Below are 15,458 nucleotides of genomic sequence, written 5' to 3' on the forward strand. Positions count from 1 at the left end.
GCGCGCACCCCCGCCCTCCAGGCCCCGCCGCCCCCAGAGCGGGGCCGAGATTCCCGCCGCCGAGCAACCAGCAACCGCAGCCCAATCCTCACCCCCGCGCTGCCAGAGGTCCCGGGAGCTGCGGACTCCCGGGCGCGGCGCGGGAGGCGGCCCCCCACCCCGGCCCGGGCTCTTTGCGTGACCCTGGGTAAGTCTCCGTCCCGCTCGGCCTTAACGCTCCTGTTCGTGTCGCGAGTGGGGTGAACGTGAGCCACGGTGGGACCCCACCTTCCTGGAGCTTCTTGAACCGGGAATCGGGGAGAGGCGGCTACCCTGTCCTAGGTGTCCCCTGTCCTGGGTGTCCCCCGAACCCTCGGCCCACCCGCCTGCGGGCGCCGTGTGCGGCCGGCTCGCCCACCAGAGGGCGGCAGAGGCCGCGAGCAGGACCGCGGGCCCACCCGGGACCCGCAGAACCTGCCGTGCAGGCTGCAAGAAATTGGAGTAGGGGGAGGGGGCTGCGAGGGGCCCCCAGCTCCTGGCTGGTGGGTGTCGGGACCGTGGGCTTACACGCAAGCCGCGGGGACAGTGCCCAGCTCTCCTGGGATTCCAGACCTCCCAAAGCGAAGCCGATCGATCAGGTCTAGGAGGGACTGCAGCCAGGGAGGGCGGAGCCTGCCTGAGCCCCTCACGGGTGTCAGGGCCAGGATCTGCTCCGGCCACAGCCCCCATACCGCTGGCCGGTGTTTGCAGAGCAGAGACCCCTGGCTAAGGTGGAGCCTCCCCTGTGCAGGCTCCAGTGGGGGGGGGGGGGGTGCGGTGATTAAGGAGGCCGAGTCTGGCTGTAGAGGAATAGGAGTTGGCTGTGTAGTCAGGGGCTGGGCAGGATTCTCTGCAGAAGGGACAAGAGCAGAGAGAGGGGCTGGGGACACTCGTCGGTGAGGGGAACCCCAAGGTTTCTTGGGGGTAGGTCACAGGAGGCAGCGAAAGCCATCCTCCCCTCAGAGCCCTGGCTCAGCCCGTGAGCCCCACCGGCCCCACCGCCACTCGCCCACGCCTTGTGTTTGGTGCTGACTGCGCGGGCCTGGGCCAGGTGCTGCATGTGCAGGCGGACGTGAGTGCCCAAGGCCTTGGCTGCCCTGGAGGACGCAGGCATCCCCGGGGCAACTGGACCACGCAGGGCCGCTGGGGAAGTGCCTCGCTGAAGCCGGACCCAGCGCAGGCGAAAGGGTAGGTACGGAGGGCAGGACCACGAATGAAGGCAGGGGCTGCAGGCGGGGGCAGACGGGGAGCAGAGGATCAGGGTGAAACACTCCACGAGGCTGGGCTTTGGCCGGGCAGTTCCCGAGACACTGACCAGGATGGCCACGCCCACACAGGCCTGCCTGGGTTCGACACCTGGCTCCAGCTTCCTGCTCATGCAGACCCCAGGAGGCAGCGGCGACAGCGCAAGTAACTGAGTCCCTGAGTCCACACCAGAGGCCTGCATGAAGCTGCCCGCTGAGGCCCAGCCCGGTTCCAGCTCCTGGGACGGGGGAGTGAAGTAGCGGGTAGGAGCTCACCCTCATGCTCTTCCTGCCTCTTAAAGCAAGAAAAGGCAAAGCAAAACTAACCAACCAAGTGGCTGTCGTGGGTATCCACGGACAGAGGATGGTGGTGCCACTCGGGGGGTGCCTGGGAGCCAGCGGTAGATGAAGTTGACAACTGCAGTCAGGTATCGCTTATCTGTGGGGAAGCCGGAGAAGTGTGTCACTGTGCGGACCTCACAGGGGCAGCGTCCACACGGCTACAAGGTGTAGGTCAGTCACCCCGTGTGGCCTCTGGATGCCACCAAGAGATGTGGTAGGGACGGGCACCGTGGCACAGCAGTTAGGTCACTACCTGGGACGCCCACGTTCTATAATCAGAGTCCCCTCTGCCGGAAGCCTTGAGCTTCCTCCAGGTCTCCCACGTGGGCGCAGGGGCCCAAGTGCTTGGGCATCTTCCCCTGCTTTCCCAGGCGCATTAGCAGGGGGCTGGATCGGAAGTGGAGCAGCCAGGACTTGAACCTTTGTTAGTAGAAGGAGGACACCCGAAAATAGCAATAACAGGCATAAGACACTAAATGCGAACCCCGCCCCCGGCTGTTCAGCATCAAGATCGATTTTCCTGCAGTGTGCAACAAGCGTGGACGGCTGGGCGCCCCAGGCTTGTTCCTGCAGCGTCACCATGGAGACGCTGCGCGATGACAACACAGCAGCCACCGTGCTGCGATGTCACGAGACAGCTGTGACCCTGGGACAGCTCCAGCGTCACCGTGGTGGTTCTCCAGCTCCGTCCTGGTCACGCGGCGTCACTGCTGTGTCAGCTTGGTCTCTCCTTGGCTGGCCGGCCCTGATGCTGTGCCTAGGATGCCCCAGACAAAAACCTAACTCAGACGGGACCGTGCACCTAGATGTAACCCCCCAAGCACTAAAATTCCTAAAAGCAACACTGGAGAAAATCCTAATCTTGAGTTTGACAAATGTTTATTAAATGTGACATGGAAAGCATAAACAAAAAAGAATCAGTAAACCGAACCTCAAAACAAAACATTTGGGGGGTGGATGTTTGGCCTAACAGTTAAGACAGCAGGGGGTACACCCACTTCCCATTTCAGAGGGCCTCGTTTCTTTTCTTTTTTTTTTTTTTTTAAGATTTATTTATTTATTTGAAAGTCAGAGTTACACAGAAGGAGAAGAGGCATAGAGAGCAAGAGGAAGAGCAAGAGAGAGAGAGGTCTTCCATCCGCTGGTTCACTCCCCAAATGGGCGTAACATTTGAGGCTGGGCCAGGCCAACGCCAGGAGTCAGGAGCTCCATCCGGGTCTCCCGCGTGGGTGCAGGGGTCCGAGCACTTGGGCCATCTTCTGCTGCCTTCTCAGGTGCATGAGCAGGGAGCTGGATCAGAGGCAGAGCAGCCAGGACTTGAACCCAGTGCTCCAACATGGGATATCAGTGTGGCAGGCAGTGGCTTAACTCACTGCACCACAATGCTGGTCCCCCAGATACATTTTAAACATAATGGGGCTGGCATGGTGGTGTAGCCGGGGAAGCTGTTGCCTGCGATGCCAGCATCCCATATGGGTGCCGACTCAGTCCCAGCTGCTCCATTTCCAATCCAGCTCCCTGCTAATGTGCCTGGCAAAAGCAGCAGAGGACGGCCCAAGTGCTAGGGTCCTTGCTACCCATGTGGGAGAAGTGGAAGAAGCTCCTGGCTCGACTTCCGCCTGGCCCAGCGCTGGCCGTTGCAGCCATTTGGAGAGTGAACCAGAGGACTGGAAAACCTCTCTGCCTCTCTGTAACTCTGACTTTCAAAATAAATAAATCTTGGCCGGCGCCGCAGCTCACTAGGCTAATCTTCCTGTGGTGCCGGCACTCCGGGTTCTAGTCTTGGTTGGGGTGCCGGATTCTGTCCCTGTCGCTCCTCTTCCAGTCCAGCTCTCTGCTGTGGCCCGGGAGTGCAGTGGAGGATGGCCCAGGTGCTTGGGCCCTGCACCTGCATGGGAGACCAGGAGAAGCACCTGGCTCCTGGCTTTGGATCAGCGCAGCACTGGCCATAGAGGCTATTTGGGGGGTGAACCAACGGAAGGAAGACCTCTCTCTGTCTTTCTCTCTCACTGTCTAACTCTGCCTGTTTAAAAAAATGAATAAATCTTTAAAAAAATGTTTTAAAGTCAATTTTGTTTGTCAAAACATTATTAAATAGAAATGAAAAACAGGCCATAGGCCAGGAGGAGATATTTGAAGAAACTATTTCTGATGTAGGGCTTTGTACTTAGAACTTCTACAAAGAACTGTTAGGCCTTTAAAAAAATCCAATAAAGCAATAAAGTGGGTCAAACATTAGAACACACTTCATCCCACGAGATACATGGATTGCACATAAGCACATGAAAAAATGCTCGGCACACTACTCATTGGGGAAATACAGATTAAAACTCCTGCTAGAGAGACTAACACATCAAAAATTGGCCACACGAGGCCGGCGCCGCGGCTCACTAGGCTAATCCTCCGCCTTGCGGCGCCGGCACACTGGGTTCTAGTCCCGGTTGGGGCGCCGGATTCTGTCCCGGTTGCCCCTCTTCCAGGCCAGCCCTCTGCTGTGGCCAGGGAGTGCAGTGGAGGATGGCCCAGGTGCTTGGGCCCTGCACCCCATGGGAGACCAGGAAAAGCACCTGGCTCCTGGCTCCTGCCATCGGATCAGCGTGGTGCGCCGGCTGCAGCGCGCCGGCCGCGGCGGCCATTGGAGGGTGAACCAACGGCAAAGGAAGACCTTTCTCTCTGTCTCTCTCTCTCTCACTGTCCACTCTGCCTGTCAAAAAAAAAAAAAAAAAATTGGCCACACGAATCGTCAGGGATGTGGAGGCCTGGAGCGCTCCTACACTGGGGTGTGTGTGTGTGTGTGTGATGAAGCCACCACTTTGGATACGGGTCAGAAGTTTAAAATTCAGCAATAAAAAGAAATGAAAAGACACGGCGCAACCTTCGATGCTACTGCGTGAAAAGCTACGTAGTGTGTGACTCCAGAGCCGTGGTATTCTGAAGAGGCCCAGAGGGGACCAGGGTGGGAGGAGGAGGGGAGCAGGCGGCGCTGGAGGCGTTTTTAGGCAGTGGGCTCGCCCTGTGTGCTGCTGCCCACCGGGCACCTTGCATTTGTCGAAATGCGCAGGCTTCGGTTAGTAACAGTGTATCAGTGTGGGTAACATTGCTGCAGGATTGGTGCTGGCTTGTAACCAGGATACCAAACCGGTGCAAGAGCTGCATATGACGACCCATAAACCTAAAACTGCTCTAAAAAAGCGTATTTTAGAAAAAAGAATGAAACAGACACATGCGAGTGGGAAGCGCCAGGGCAGCCTTGGTTCTCCGGTGCCCGGGAACGCCCTGCAGTTCCGACACCTGCCTGAAGGCGGCGGCAGATCCCACAAGTTGAGTGCTCAGCCTCCGAGCCGGCCCCCACTCCCCGAACTCCCCGAACAGCCACCCGTGTCGCACAGAGGGAACAGGGCTGCAGGTGAGGGACAGGGGTGCGGAAGGGGCGTGGAGCCTCCAGGCCCTCCCCCAGCGGGTCACCCTGCAGGAGCCCCGATCCTGTCCTCTGGGGGTTGGATGGAGTGCTCATCTCTGCCGGTTGCTGGGAAGTGAATGGGGAAGCCCGGCGGGGCCCGCGCACCCTCCGGCCCTGTCTGCGCAGGAGCCCTCTGCCGCGAGGAAGGGCTTAGGCCCTGCTCTCCTAAGGCAGGTCGGAGAAATTCTAGATTCTGAGGCTGGCCTTGGGTGGGGGGTGGGGAGCTGTGGATCAGGAAGCAGGAACAAGATCAAGAGGCAGGCGCCCCGAGATGCCCGCTGCTGCAGGACCCAGCCTTCCGGTGCTGAGCAGTCACTGAACGCCGGCGCCGCGGCTCACTGGGCTAATCCTCCGACTGCGGCGCCGGCACACCGGGTTCTAGTCCCGGTCGGTCGGGGCGCCGGATTCTGTCCTGGTTGCTCCTCTTCCAGGCCAGCTCTCTGCTGTGGCCAGGGAGTGCAGTGGAGGATGGCCCAAGTGCTTGGGCCCTGCACCCCATGGGAGACCAGGAGGAGCACCTGGCTCCTGCCATCGGATCAGTGCAGTGTGCAGGCTGCAGCGCACCGGCCGCGGCAGCCATTGGAGGGTGAACCAACGGCAAAGGAAGACCTTTCTCTCTGTCTCTCTCTCTCACTGTCCACTCTGCCTGTCAAAAAAATTAAATTAAAAATTAAAAAAAAAAAAAACAGTTACTGAAAACAAGCGAAGGCATGGAAGGACTGGTGTGGAGGCGTTCACGGCCTGGTTCCAAACTGGAAATGACCAATGGGCATCCGCGGGCGATGGGTGGACCAATGGGCGGATACGCAACAAAACTCCCTGGCAGGTAGCAGGCAACCCGGCATTACACAGCACCCCAGGGGCATCCTGAGTTCTACAGAGCACAAGACAGATGTGAGTGCACTCCTTGGAACAGTCTGGAAAGTGCACACTAATCTAGCATGCACCCAGGTCAGCAGGTGCCTGGGGGGTCCTGGCAGGCGGGAGAGAGTGGGAGGGAGAAGTTGGGGGTGAGGAGCGTGCATGTGGCCTAGTGGTTAAGACAACTGCATCGGGGGCTGGGGTTGTGGTGTAATGGGTTAAGTCGCCTCCTGCAGCTCCAGCATCCCGTATGGGCACTGGTTCGAGACCCAGCCCTGTCTCAACCCCAGCTGTTGCGGTATCTCAGGACTGCTCTCTCTTTTGTAAAATAAATAAATAAAATAAATAAAAAATAAATTAATTAATTAATAAATAAATAAAAGCTTGGGGGCCGGTGCCAAGGCATAGTGGATAAAGTTGCACCCTACAGCTCTCTACTAATGCACCTGGGAAAGCAGCAGAAGATGGCCCAAGTGCTCGGTCCCCTGTACCCACGTGGGAGGCCCAGATGAAGTTCCAGGCCCCTGGCTTCAGCCTGGCTCAGCCTCGGCTGTCACAGCCATTTGGGGAGTGAACCAAAGGATGGAAGGTCTCTCTCTCTCTCTCTTTGTTTTTCTGCCTTGCAAATAAATAAACAAATCAAAAAAAAAAAAAAATAGCCCGTAATCCTCCCATTCATAGGACAATGGAGCTGACTGGAGTTGGATGAGGTCATGATGGTGATGCCCACAAAGCCATTTGTGGTTTTGTAAGAAGAGGGAGGAGACGCTGAGCACGGCCACCCGAGACCAACCCCAGACACCAGACCCCACTCCCCGAGGTCCTGGCCACCAGACAGTGAACCCCTGTCCTTAACAAGTCATGTGGTTTGTGGTATTTGGTTACAGCAACAGAGCATGGTTTTAGACAGGGTTGTTTTTTTTTTTTTTTTTTAAGATTTATTTATTTGTTTGAAAGGCAGAGTTAAAGAGAAGCAGAGGCAGAGAGAGAGAGAGAGAGAGAGAGGTCTTCCATCTGCTGGTTCCCTCCCCAGATGACCACAGTGGTTGGAGCTGCACCAATCTGAAGCCAGGAGCCAGGAGCTTCTTCCGTCTCCCACACAGGTGCAGGGCCCAAGCACTGGGGCCCTCCCTTGCCGCCTTCCCAGGAGCATCAGCGGGCTGCTGGCTCAGAAGTGGAGCAGCCAGGACTCAAACCAGGGCTGCCATTCCTGCAGACTGGGGCTTAACCCATATGGATCCTCACAAGCAGTGTACCCCACCCTACCCAACCCTCCGAACAATTAAGCATGGTCCTCGACTCGATCCGCAGACAGCTGGGAGATGCCACCACGACTTGGCTGGACGGGGCCATCTGTGGAGACCCCTGTCCTGCTACTGAGCACCCAGCGCATCTCTTATGGCGGCCTCCACCCTGACCGTGCCGAGGATGGCCGGCGGCGCCACGGCACTCCACGGTCAGAGCCCGCTCCGAATGCTTCTTAGCCAGAGCAGAGTTTAGACGTCCTGTGGGATTCAGAGTCCGGAGAAACTGCTCAGGATAGGCACAGTTGTTATGTATTGTTGGTTACGATAAAACTCTCGCTCCTTTGGAAAAACAAACAGACAAACAAACCAAAACCTCTTAGGGGCGAGCGGTGCAGGGCAGTAAGCTGCCATTGTGGTGCGGCCTCCCGTATGGAGCCCCGGCTGCTCCACTTCTGATCCAGCTCGCTGCCAATGCACCTGGGAGAGCAGTGGAGGATGGTCCAAGTGCTTGGGTCCCTGCCACCCACGTGAGAGACCCGGATGGAGCTCCTGGTTCCTGGCTTTGCCCTGGTCCATGGCTGGCTGCTGTGGACATTGGGAGAGTGAACCAGTGGATACAAGAGCTCTCTCTCTGCCTTCAAATAAATTGAAATTTTTTTTTTTTTTTGACAGGCAGAGTGGACAGTGAGAGAGAGAGACAGAGAGAAAGGTCTTCCTTTTTGCCGTTGGTTCACCCTCCAATGGCCGCCGCGGCTGGCGCGCTGCGGCCGGCGCACCGCGCTGATCCGATGGCAGGAGCCAGGTACTTATCCTGGTCTCCCATGGGGTGCAGGGCCCAAATACTCGGGCCATCCTCCACTGCACTCCCTGGCCATAGCAGAGAGCTGACCTGGAAGAGGGGCAACCGGGACAGAATCCGGCGCCCCGACCGGGACTAGAACCCGGTGTGCCGGCGCCGCAAGGCAAAGATTAGCCTAGTGAGCCGCGGCGCCGGCCAATAAATTGAATCTTAAGAAGTGGTCATGGATCTTAGGACCCGGGCACAGAGACGTGTCCCTGGTTTCACTAGAGCTACATTTGATTGTGTGTGGTCACTGTCACGCTTCCAGAGCAGGGAGCCGGGGTGGGGGGGGGGCTGGCGTCCCGAACAGGAGGCTGACTTCCAGTCTAGGCAGACCTGCAACTGTGCTTCCCGGTCAGAAATAATCCTCTCTGGGCCAGTGCTGTGGCACAGCAGGTTAACACCCTGGCCTGAGGCGCTGGCATCCCATATAGGTGCCGGTTCTAGTCCCATCTGCTCCACTTCCGAACCAGCTCTCTGCTATGGCCTGGGAAAGCAGTAGAAGATGGCCCAAGTCCTTGAGCCCCTGCACCTGCATGGGAGTCCCAGAAGGGGCTCCTGGCTTCAGATTGGTGCAGCTCCGACTGTTGCGGCCATCTGAAGAGTGGACCATTGGACAGAAGGCCTCTCTCTCTCCTCTCTCTGTAACTCTGACTTTCAAATAAATAAATCTAAAAAATATACATATAATCCTCTTTGTCACTCAGACCTCCATCTCAACACTACACCCATTCTACAGATGAAGCCCTAGAGGCATAGGACTTCACCCCACAGGGACCTGGAACTTTTAAACCACCGGCTTGGTGCTGGGCCCTCTGCTCTCGGCTGAGCCTCCCGATGGCCTGCCCCCAGTATGAGTGACTGGGCGCTGTCTCTCTGTGCCTTCCGTCCTGATGGATGCCCTTTCCCCAATAAAGCCTTAGCACTCCGCAAATAAATACATGAAATTAAACCACCCGGCTCAAAGACCACATTGCAACCACCCCTCTAGGCTGGCTTCGCGGGGTCCGCAGGCCCCATTTCTACCTGCTCTGGAAGGCGTCCCGTTTCTGTTCACAAGAAATTCACTCTTGAGTTCTCCCCACCCATGACTTTTGTGGTTTTTTTTTTAAATTTTTTGGGGGGCAGGTGTATTATAATAATTATATATATATACATTTTTAAAGATTTATTTATTTGAGTCAGTGATACAGAGAGGCAGAGAGAGGTCTTCCATCAGCCGGTTCACTTCCCAACTTGTCGCAATGGCCATAGCTGCACTGATCCAAAGCCAAAGCTTCTTCCAGGTACCCCAGACGGGTGCAGGAAGCCAAGGACTCGGGCATCTTCCACTGCTTTCCCAGGCCACAGCAGAGACTGGATCCGAAGTGCAGCAGCCAGGACTTGAACCCATGCCCTTTGGGATGCCGGCACTGCAAACAGTGGCTTTACCCACTAGGCCACAGCTCCGGGCCCAATAATATTTATATTACGCATGCTTGCAGCTCAGGGAAGGCCCAGATTTTATTCCAAGCAGACCAAGTCCTGAACCTTTCTGGATTCATTCTAGAGCTGCACCCCAATGCAGGGTTTTCCAGGCAGTTCTTAGACCCTCTCCAAGAACTGCAGATATCTCGTCTCACTTCACCCCATCTTCCCCGTGCAGACCTCATCATTCACAGGACTAGGGCTACAGGCCACGAATGGCCACTGTGCCCATAGGTGAACCCTTCTCCCACTGCCATCCAAGAACGAGGAGCCAGGCCAGGACCTCACAGGACGCAAGTTTATTAGAGGGGCCATAACCAGATGAGTACAGGGGCAGGCAGGGAGGAGGCAGGGCTGAGGTCCGGGAAGGGTGCAGACAGAGTCCTGGTGGGCAGGCAGATGGCGTTTATTCCGTGGGCTCCACTGCCCAGGAGACCCAGGCCTGGCTGGAGCCCCAGGCCAGGTTGGAGGCCCAGGCCATGCTGAGGGAAGGGCAGAGAGGACAGTGAGGGTCGCAGAGGGAGTGCAGAGCTCACGGATTCCCACTGGTTCCAACCCCCCCCCCCCCGGGCTCCCTGTGGCTGCTGTGCCCCACTTACTGTGGCGGGAGCCGGGGCCAGGTTCTGTCTGCAGGTGTTGGGGACAAGATGACGAGAATCTTCCCCTCAGGGAAACTTCTGACCACCGAGAGGCACTTGAAGCAGGGCAAGCACTCAGGGGGGGTCCGGGGAAGGTAGGGGAGTGGTGCCGGCTTGGTGCTGGGCAGGTTGGGCCAGCCCAGGAAGGGGCACACGGCGCAGCGGGGGTTGGAGCAGAGGGGGTCGCAGCGCGGGGACCAGGGGTAATGCACCCGCACCCCGACGTGGAGGGGGCACCGCTCGCGAGACCAGGCCCAGTGGTTGGGCTCACCGGCCATGACCTGGAGGTGGGGGGGACAGTGAGTGGGGTGCAGGCCTGGCCCCCCACCCCCAGCGTGCAGACCCAGCCGCACCTCCTCACAGCTCTGGCGACTCACGATGGCCCGGAAGTCCATGCGGGCCCACAGCTTGTCTCTCTGGTGCAGGAACCACCTCTTCTGATTGTACCAGTCTTCCCCCAGGGCCGATATGATAATCTGAACCTTGGCTCCCTGCAGGTCCTCATATATGTCGTTTGCGAGGAACCTAAATCCAGAGACGTGGGGTCAGGGAACAGAGGCCAGGCCGCTGCCCTCTCATCGTCCAACCCCAGCCCACCCCCGCCACTCACAGCGCCAGGAAGAAGTTGTCCTGGGTGTACTCGTGAAGCAGCAGGTGGGCGCGCTGGAAGTAGACCAGCACCATGGCCAGCAGGTACTGCGGAGACATGGGCAGTTAGAGTTGGCCTCTGGCCTCTGGCTTCATTCCCGCCCGGAGCGCTTGGGTGCAGGGACAGAGAGGGCCATCGGTGGGGAGGGGCTTCAATGTGGAAGGCAAGGGGGCCCCGGGAAAGAGCAGCGCTCCACCCCACGACCTCCCCTCAGGGGACCGCAGCCTCGACCCACACTCTGCCCCCTCACCTTGTCTGAATACTTGAAGCGTCGGTCTTCGTGGAGGCAGTCCCAGATCCTTCTGTTCTCTGGGGTAGAGAGAGGAGACACAGGGGACCCGGTTTCCACGGCCGGCCTCAGACACGAGCGGCATCAGACACACCAAGGCCCAGGCTGCCTCGGAGCCCACTTCTTACTGACGGCCTCCCGCCTGCCATCCTGGGGGTGCCCGGGAGGGCGTGGGCAGGGGGTAGCCCTTTTCTGTGCTCACCTTTGGCCCTCCACCCCTCCCCTGCCAGCCCCACCACCAAGCCCGACACTCACCCAGCAGGTTGAGGAAAACCCGGAGCTGGCGGCGCTGGAGGAAGGGAAGGAGCCCAGAGTTCCAGTCTGGAAAGCCCCAGGCCTCCAGCCCCTCCTGAGAAGTCGGCATGGAGACCGAGGCAGGCACTAGGCTGTCACTCATCTCGAGGGGCGGGAGCAGGGCGACCTGCAAAGACAGCCTCAGGACTCCACACCTTGGCCCCTGGGCCTCGCCCACGTTAAGGGATGGCAAGGCTGGTCCGCCGGAGACCAGGACCGGGAGTGCAGGGTGGGGAGGCAGAAGTTGGGGACCCAGAGAACGCAGCTGGGAGGATGCATAGGGGGCCCGGGACGCCAGAAAGAAGCAAAGAGGCGCTGGCGGTTGCGCACCGGTGCACCGAGCCTGGCCCGAGCCCCGCGCTGCAGCCGCCGGCGGAGGCTTCCTAAGGCCAGGGCTGGGTCTGATCCCATCCGCAGGTGGGAGCAGCAGAAGATACTTTTCAAAGGAAGTAACTGAGGCTGAGGCCTCACAAGCAGCTAAAGATGGAGGCCGCCCGCCTCCCAAAGCACCCACCTTTGTCGCGCCCCTTGGTGCCCCCTCACCCCCACTCTGGCTCCGGCAGGAACCCTGGCTTACCTGAGCTCAGAAGGCGTCTGAAGAACTGCGTGCAGCCAGCAGCTTTTATAGTCCAAGGCCCGCCCCGCCCCTCCCTGCCCCACCCCGCCGCACCCTCGCTCCAACCAATCAGGCCTCTGCTTTGGAAGGGGAGGGGTTTGGCTCCACCTATGGCTTGCTTCTTGTAGATCCTGCAGCCACGCCCAGCGGCCCGCTCCCTCTGCCTCCGTGGCCTGCCCTCCGCGCCCCCCCGGACCCCACTAAGAGCCTGCTCCTGTTCCATTCCTGGGCTGGTCGCCGGCCTCCCCCAGGAAGGAAGCTGAGGGTCCCGGGGCCTCGGCACGGGTGCCCAGGCTGGAGCCGTGCTTCGTGTCGCCCAGGGCAGCCCCACGGAAAGCGACAACCACCTGCAGAGAGCTGGGCCGAGCCAAGGTTCCACGGGGGCTCTGGAAAGCCCCACACGAGAGGATACTCGCTACAGTCGGATGGATCCCCTAGACACGCCGGCCCCCCAAAATCAGGCTGGGGTCCGTACCGGGTCCATGGCTTCATCCCCACCCCCAAGCTGCCTCCACCCCTTCCTTGGGAGCCAGTGACATCTCCACATCATGGAAAAAGAGTTTTAATTTTTTTTTTATTTTGAAAGAATTGAGAATCACATAAATATCACTTAAGGCAATGTGGGTTTGGGGTTGGTCTTGGGGCGCAGTGTGTTCAGCTGCTGCCTGTGACGCTGGATCCCACGTGGATACCAGTTCCCATCCCAGCTGCTTGCTAATGTGCCTGGGAGAGCAGCAGAAGATGCCCCTGCACCGTGTGGGAGACCCAGAAGAAGCTCCTGGCTCCTGGCTTCAGATCGGCGCAGCTCTGTCCTTTGCGGCCATTTTGGAAGGGAACCATTGGATAGAAGATCTTTCTCTCTCTCTCTCTCTCTCTCTCTCTCTCTGCCTTTCTGTAACTGTTCCTTGCAAATAAATGAAAATAAATGAATAAATCTTTTTAGAGTCTTATACAAAAATTAGCATCATGTTTTAAAACAGCAAAACACAACCGTGGCTCTCCCCTCCTCCTGCTGTGTTACCGTCTTGGTTTGTATTCACAGCACAGACAACTACAAGTACATGGCAGACCTAATTCAGATGTCCCAGTTTTATGGGCATTCAACATTTTTTTTTAGGATTTATTTCATTATTTGAAAGAAATACAAATAGACAGAGGTATCTTCCACCCAGTTGTCCACTCCCCAGATGGCTGCAAAGAGCAGAGCTGGGCTGATCTAATGCCATGATGAAGGTCTCCCACCCGGGTGCAGGGGCCCAAGCACTTGGGCCATCTTCCACTGCTTTCCCAGGCCATAGCAGAGAGCTGGGTCGGAAGTGGAGGGCAGTAGTCAAACCAGCACTCATGGGATGCAGGCACTGCAGGCGGAGGCTTTACCTGCTACGCCACAGGGCAGGCCCGAGGCTGGCTTTTTCACTCACCACAATGCTCCTGAAATCCCATCAGGTTGGTGCACTTATGTGAGGTGTCAAAAAAGTTCATGAAAAATGCATATGAAAAATCTTATGATTGGATTTAAATTTTTTACCAAAGTAAGCTTTTTAATTTCATTTTCCACAAACTTCTTTGCTATTTATTTTTGTGGTTTTTTAAAATTATTTATTTATTGTGAAAGGCAGAGTGACAGAGAGAGAGATTGAGCTTCCATCTGCTGGTTCACTCCTCAAATGGCTGCAACGGCCAGGGCTGGGGCAGGACCAAACCAGAAGCCAAGAACTCCGTCCAGGTCTCCCACGTGGGTGGCAGGGACCCAAGTTTGGGCCATCTCCTGCTGCTTCCCCAGCTTTATCAGGAGGGAGCGGGATTGGAAGAGAGGCAGCCGGGACTCGAACACGGCACCCGGGACTCGAACACGGCACCCACGATGTGGGATGCTGACACCGCAGGCGGAGGATTAACCCACTGCACCACGGAGCTGGCCCTAAAGATATTTCTGCCTTGCTCTCTCAGCTGTTCTTTTCTTCTTTCTTTTTGAAAGGATTTATTCATTCATTTGAAAGTGAGAGTTACAGAGAGAGGGAGACAGATACAGAGATCTTCCATCTGCTGGTTCACTCCCCAAATGACTGCGATGGCCAGGGCTGGGCCAGGCCAAGCCAGGAGCCTGGAGCTTCTTCCAGGTCTCCCAAGTGGGTAGCAGGGGCCCAAGCACTCGGGCCGTCTTCTACTGCTTTCCCAGACGCATTAGCAGGGAGCTGGATCGAAAGTGGGGCAGCCAGGACTGAATTGGCAGCCATGTGGGATGCCGGCCCTGCAGGCCAGGCCGCTGACCCGCTGTGCCACAGCGCCGGCCCCAACATCATCTTTCACAAAGCAACAGCTTTGCATGGTGGGGTGGGGGGAGTTGAGATGCTGGTGACGAGAGAGCGCCTGCATCCCACGCCCCGCTGCCTGGGTTTGATTCTCAGCTCTGGCCCCTGATTCCAGCCTGCTGATGGCGGAAACTCCCGGGAGGCAGCAGCTGACGGCTAAGGAGTTGGATCCCGGGATGGTGTTCCTGGCTCCAGGCTTTGGCCGGGCCCCGTCCCGGCTGCTGCAGCCCTGGGAGAGCATTCTCCCTGCTGGAGGAGCCAGCTCTTTCTTGGGGGAGGGCTAGGAGGATTTCCCCCTCTTTCTCACCCCCAGCATTCAGTTCCTCACTAGATCCTCTGTAGCTCAAAAATATCTCCCAAATACATACCCTCCTCCCCTGCCCACGGCCTCCTCCCTGGGCCAAGGCTAGGCCAAGACCACTGCCGTCACAGACCCCTAACCCATCTCCGCACTTCCTTGTGCAATGAGCCCTTGCTGGATCTGGGACGATCTTTAAGAACTAATTCTCTTTAACGAAGGCGACGCAGCCTGCAGCACCTGTCAGCGCATGTCGGCTGTCAGCTCGCTTCTTTGCTTTCCCCACGGGACATAAGGTAAACAAACAAGCAGACAGGAGCAATTTTGAAATGAAGAAAGGTTGTTTGACAAAATTTCTGGGCCCAAGCAGAAATTAGCAAGCAGGCATCACAATGAAAGTGCTGTTTGCCGAGGTCGGGGGCCCAGCTAGCAATTCTCAGGGCGGAATCTGTGGGCTCCAAGGCGCGTGTTAGGAATTCGGGAGGGAGGTGGGCGCGGTGGCACAGGGGTCAGGCCGCCGCCTGGGACACCGGCATCCCGTGTCAGTGTGCCAGCGTGAGCCCCGGCTGCTCTGCTTCTGATCCAGTCCCTGCCAACGCACCCAGAGAGGCGGCAGAAGGTGCCACGCACGTGGGAGAGCAGGGTGGGGTTCCTGCATCCTGGCTTCAGCCTGGCCCCGCCCCGGCTCCGCGGTCATTTCGGAACTGAGCCAGCAGGTGAAAAATCTCTTTCTCACTCTGTGTCTGTTTCTCTGCCTGCCACTCTGCCTTTCAAGTAAATAAGATGGAATTTAAAGGAGTGACAGAGCCAGTGCGTCACGCTCCAAGGCAGAGACTTCCCACAGAGGGACTCGGGGCAGCTGCGGAGGACCAGGCTGCCTGG

The 15,458-nt window shown here is 57.8% G+C and overlaps 1 protein-coding gene and 1 long non-coding RNA gene across 2 annotated transcripts; one reads left to right on the top strand and one right to left on the bottom strand.

Annotated features, from left to right (window-relative positions):
• The first annotated feature begins 180 nt into the window (after positions 1–180).
• On the top strand, positions 181–3,839 carry LOC127487008 (uncharacterized). The gene is made up of 2 exons (XR_007913533.2): positions 181–1,206; positions 1,356–3,839. It is a non-coding gene; the product is annotated as an uncharacterized lncRNA (long non-coding RNA).
• Positions 3,840–9,762: 5,923 nt separating this feature from the next.
• On the bottom strand, positions 9,763–11,759 carry SPDYC (speedy/RINGO cell cycle regulator family member C). The gene is made up of 6 exons (XM_008251793.4): positions 11,312–11,759; positions 11,018–11,076; positions 10,729–10,814; positions 10,472–10,643; positions 10,080–10,399; positions 9,763–9,962 (listed from the first exon to the last, which is right to left on the bottom strand). The coding sequence occupies exons 1-6, from the start codon at positions 11,451–11,453 to the stop codon at positions 9,887–9,889; spliced, it is 855 nt and encodes a 284-aa protein (XP_008250015.3). The 5' UTR covers positions 11,454–11,759; the 3' UTR covers positions 9,763–9,886.
• Positions 11,760–15,458: the final 3,699 nt, after the last annotated feature.

This window comes from Oryctolagus cuniculus, chromosome 1 (genome assembly GCF_964237555.1).
Source record: "Oryctolagus cuniculus chromosome 1, mOryCun1.1, whole genome shotgun sequence".
Taxonomy (NCBI): domain Eukaryota; kingdom Metazoa; phylum Chordata; class Mammalia; order Lagomorpha; family Leporidae; genus Oryctolagus; species Oryctolagus cuniculus.